General features: G+C 41.1%; 1 protein-coding gene across 1 annotated transcript; it reads right to left on the reverse strand.

The window, feature by feature from the left end:
* Positions 1-1,959: 1,959 nt before the first annotated feature.
* msi1b (musashi RNA binding protein 1b) lies at positions 1,960-4,122 on the reverse strand. Its single transcript, XM_035659268.1, has 3 exons — positions 4,038-4,122; positions 3,502-3,584; positions 1,960-3,417 (listed from the first exon to the last, which is right to left on the reverse strand). Exons 1-3 carry the CDS (start codon positions 4,072-4,074, stop codon positions 3,253-3,255), a joined length of 285 nt encoding a protein of 94 aa, XP_035515161.1. The 5' UTR covers positions 4,075-4,122; the 3' UTR covers positions 1,960-3,252.
* Between the last annotated feature and the right edge of the window lie 199 nt (positions 4,123-4,321).

Here is a 4,321-nt window from a genome sequence, read left to right on the forward strand (position 1 = left end):
GTACGGTGGTGTGTTGATCGAGTTTTTCATCCGATACCCAAATATTCACTCGAAGCTTTAAAACGGCGGGAGCCACCCGGTTACAGGCCTCCAATGACCGGACAAGAGGTGGAAGAGGGGAGTGCGGACAAGCAGCGCTGGAACACACAACAACAGAAGTATTCCTGGGTAGCTTATAATAAATTATTACGTTATTAATATATTAACATTATATAATTAGTTTAAAGTTCGTCATCAAACACTGGAAAGACTTCCCACACCACTCACTCTGAGATGATTTAAAGCTACAGTGACAACCAGGATGATTGTTACGTGTCGACTGTCAGCGTTTCATCTAACAAACACCGTAGTGAACTACACCTGCTGGTGGTGCTGTGTGTGTGATGTGTGTGTGTATGTGTGTGTGGTGTGTGGTGTACTGTCTAGTGTGCGTGTGTGTGTCAGGGAGCAGGAAGTGGTGTGTGATTTGACAGGGAAACATGGTAGGTGTATCCAGGAGTGAATCCCAGGCGTAATGCTCCGGCTGGTTGTTAGTGGCCGTCCTGGAAGGCCCGGAATATACCTCAGAACACAAAGACTTGCGTCAACATTCCTGCAAACACACATACACACACACATATACACACTGACTAGACACACACATCACCAAAACAGAACTACACACACACACACACACAGACAGACACACACACACACAGACACACACACACAGACAGACACACACACACACACACACACACACACACACACACTGACAGACACATCCAGAGTCAAACACAGGAACAGGTGTGTGGCTGTGCTGCCCCCTATCTGTGCAGTCTGGGTACTGACTGAAACTCGACACCTGTGGTCTGAATCTGGAGCAGCTTCTGTTTCACTCTCAGCAGTTTGTTTAGATTTAATCTTTATACTGACCCCAGATCAGCATGCAGATTATAATAATAGTACAACTACAACTCTAATGTAGATATTCCCAAACTTTCCTTAAGGAACTCCTTCTCTATCAGTGAATACACTGACTGTATTTAATGTTTATTTCATATTATACTCAATAATAACAATAACAGCAGGAAGTTTGTGTGAAACCAGAGATTAATGGATTGGATTAATTCTGAATAGATTATTTCCTGTGAATATTGATCAGAGATGAGTTTTACTGATATTTTTATAAAATTCTCTGTCTGTATTCTGTATTTTTATGATTTTTAACAATCAAACAGACTTAATATTCTTCTTTTTTGACAGATTCAGTGTTTTCTTATCATTGTTCTATCAGCTCTTTGGTTGTTTTCTAATGTTCAGCTCTTCACCCAGTTAAATAATAATCTAAATCTTAAACAAAACATTTTAATTTAGTTTTCTTCACAGAAATTATGCTGAGATAAAGTTTTTAAAGGCGTAGTTAAACTAAATGAAACTCTTATTTTTATTTGTTATATTATTATTTAAGTTAAAAGAACCAAAGAGCTGATAGAACAATGAGAAAAACACTGTCAAAAAAGAAGCTTATTATGTCTGTATGAGTGTTAAAAATAAAGATAATACATAATACAGACAGAGAATTATTTAAAAGTTGCTAAAAAATATCAGTAAAACTCGTCTCTGATCAATATTCAGAGTAAATAATCTGTTCATCAGTTCATCAAAATCTCTGCTTTTACACAAACTTCCTGCAGTTTGTTGTTCTCTGCTGTTATAGTTATTATTATTACTGAATATAATATGAAATATACATTAAATACAGTCGTACTGATAGAAAAAGGTCGAGGATCCTCTGCTCTGATCTACAGCTGCAGTTCTCAGTCTGAACAGCAGGTGGCAGCATCGGCGTGGCTGACGACTGGCGAGCTCAATTAAAACCAGTTAACGAGTTCGACTCTACAGCGAGAGGATCAGGAACCTTAAAGGGCCCTTACGCTCATTTCACCCACGAAAACTGTAGAAAACTTTACAGACGTGTTTTTAAAAATAACCCCGGATGACGTCATAGTGATGTCATCGGGTGGTTATCTTAGGCTTGAGACCGAAAAACGTCTAATAATGAGCGTTTTTCACAGCAGCTGATTTGGACATTAAATAGTTGGGTAAACACAGGTGGAACCGATGTAACTGAATCATTGTAACACCGGTGTTTACCCAACTATTTAATGTCCAACACAGCTGCTGTGAAAAAGGTCTATAAGGGGTTATAAAGCGGAGGTTTGGGGTTTAGAGTGGTGCATTATGGGTTTCTGTTTGGACCTTTCTGTTATTAATCCGTCCAAAAACTTACTGGAAGTACAAAAATAAATTCATTTAAATGTGACATTAAACCTTTTATAACATATTAATCATTGTGGTTATAAGTAAAACTATAATCAGAGGTTCTGCAGGACTTTTTAAGACCTTTATGAACCCAATTTAAGACCTATTTTATGTCCAAATAGGCAAAAAAAAGTTGGAAGTATATGAAGGAAAACTGATGTGATGATTAATTAGAATATTTATATATTAAATATGATATTGTTCCCTGAAACAAACCTAAAAGAAAGTGTGAGAGGACTCAAACATGCAACTTTATACGAGTAACATTAAGTTAATCAACCCAATAAATGTTTAAGACCTGTAAATTCATTTTCAAATTATAGGTTTTAATGATTTAATTTAGGACAATATTTGTATTTATCTCATTAAACCACATCAGCTCATCCACTGTAAGTTTATGTATTATGTATTTTTTTGTCACACTGTACAGACGCTATATTATAATATTCTCTCCATAAAATATATCCAATAATTGGATTTTGATACAAAAACACAAATAAGTTTAGTTTTTGTGAATGTTTTTGGCATAAATTGTTAAATATGGGAACAATATAAGTGAGGATTTGATCTTAAAGGGTTAAACGGACATTTTTAATTTCACCTGGACGTTAATGACGACACCTTAGGTTTGACTGCTGCTAAAAAGACCATAATTCATTCATGGTTCTTCCTTATTTATTTAGTTATGATGTAAATAGTTTGTGTTAAATGTTGTCTGTAGTGTAGTTGTGTATTTTAATGTGACAAAGTTAAAGATTTTAGGTGTTTAGACGACAGGACTTCCTGTAATCAGGCTAATTAGTGATTTAAATGTTTACTTGCAGGTTTAAACACTGAATATAAAATGTTTATCGAGCTGAGCTCAGTTAAAGTGGTCAGCTTTCTCCCCCGCCGCCGCCCGCCACGAGGCACCACGTGACCTTTAAGGCAGCTGCGGCCTCATCGGGTTCACGCGTGCAGCCACATCCTTCCTGTCCTGATCAATACTACCTTACCCAGCATACCAATGCCCAGCATGAAGGCGTCCATCCCATAGGGCATCACACGAGAGCGCCCCCTGGCTGAGCCCGTGGGGGACATCACCTCCTTGGGCTGAGCCTTCTTACACTCCACCTGTTCAACACGAAAACAAAAATCAGTTTCACTTCCTGTTCATTAAACCGGCGCCGTGGCGTTCGAGGACGTTTATTTTCTCACCATTTTGTTGTTGATCTCGTGGAAGTGGATCTCGCACACTTTCTCCACCACGTCCTCGTTCTCAAACGTCACGAAGCCGAACCCTGCGCGAGGACAAGGCGGGTTTAAGCACGGCGGGTTCAGACAGTAGGGCCTTTCTGTGCAGCTAATAGTCTCCAGTAATCGGCGCTGTAATAGCTGCTTAACACGTCCCCCCCCAACGGCAACCACCTTCCTCCCCCCTTTCTTTCAATGCTGCTATTCTGCACTCATCCCTTTCTTCCCTCCCTTCTCGGCCAGAAGGCCCGGGCAAAGCTGGTAGGCTGTCATAATCGATCAGTCCCAGGGTGGGGAGGAGGTGCTTAAGGAGGCTTTATCCTGATCCAGATTAACGGACTGGCTAATTAGACTAGCCCCGTTCGTCTCCTCCAGCTCAGCCCACAGGAAGGAGGCCCGCGGAGGAGGGGAGGAGGAGGGGGATCAATAGACGGCGTGGAAAGAGGGAGATGGAGGAAGAGGATCGAGATGTAAAAAGGGGGGAGGGAAGTTCGTCTCACCTCTGTGTCTGTTGGTGGTCTTGTCGAACATGAGCATGGCGTCGTCGACCTGAAGAACGGGAGAGAGAAGAACGGGGGGGAGAGAAGAACGGGGGGAGAGAGACACAAACAAGTTTTATTTTTTTTATTTTCGATTTAAGGCGGTGCTCGCTCTCTTGCCACGCGGCATATTGCCTGACCTCAGCCCTTCTCAAGTTCTGCAGGGAGGCTCAGCAACAGATGGACAGAGAGGAGAGAGAGAGGGGGGAGGACGAGGGGAGGAAGAGGGGAGGGGAGGGGAGGAG

This window comes from Morone saxatilis, unplaced genomic scaffold (genome assembly GCF_004916995.1).
Source record: "Morone saxatilis isolate NCDOM2014 unplaced genomic scaffold, NCSU_SB_2.0 Contig16, whole genome shotgun sequence".
NCBI classification, from domain to species: Eukaryota; Metazoa; Chordata; class Actinopteri; family Moronidae; genus Morone; species Morone saxatilis.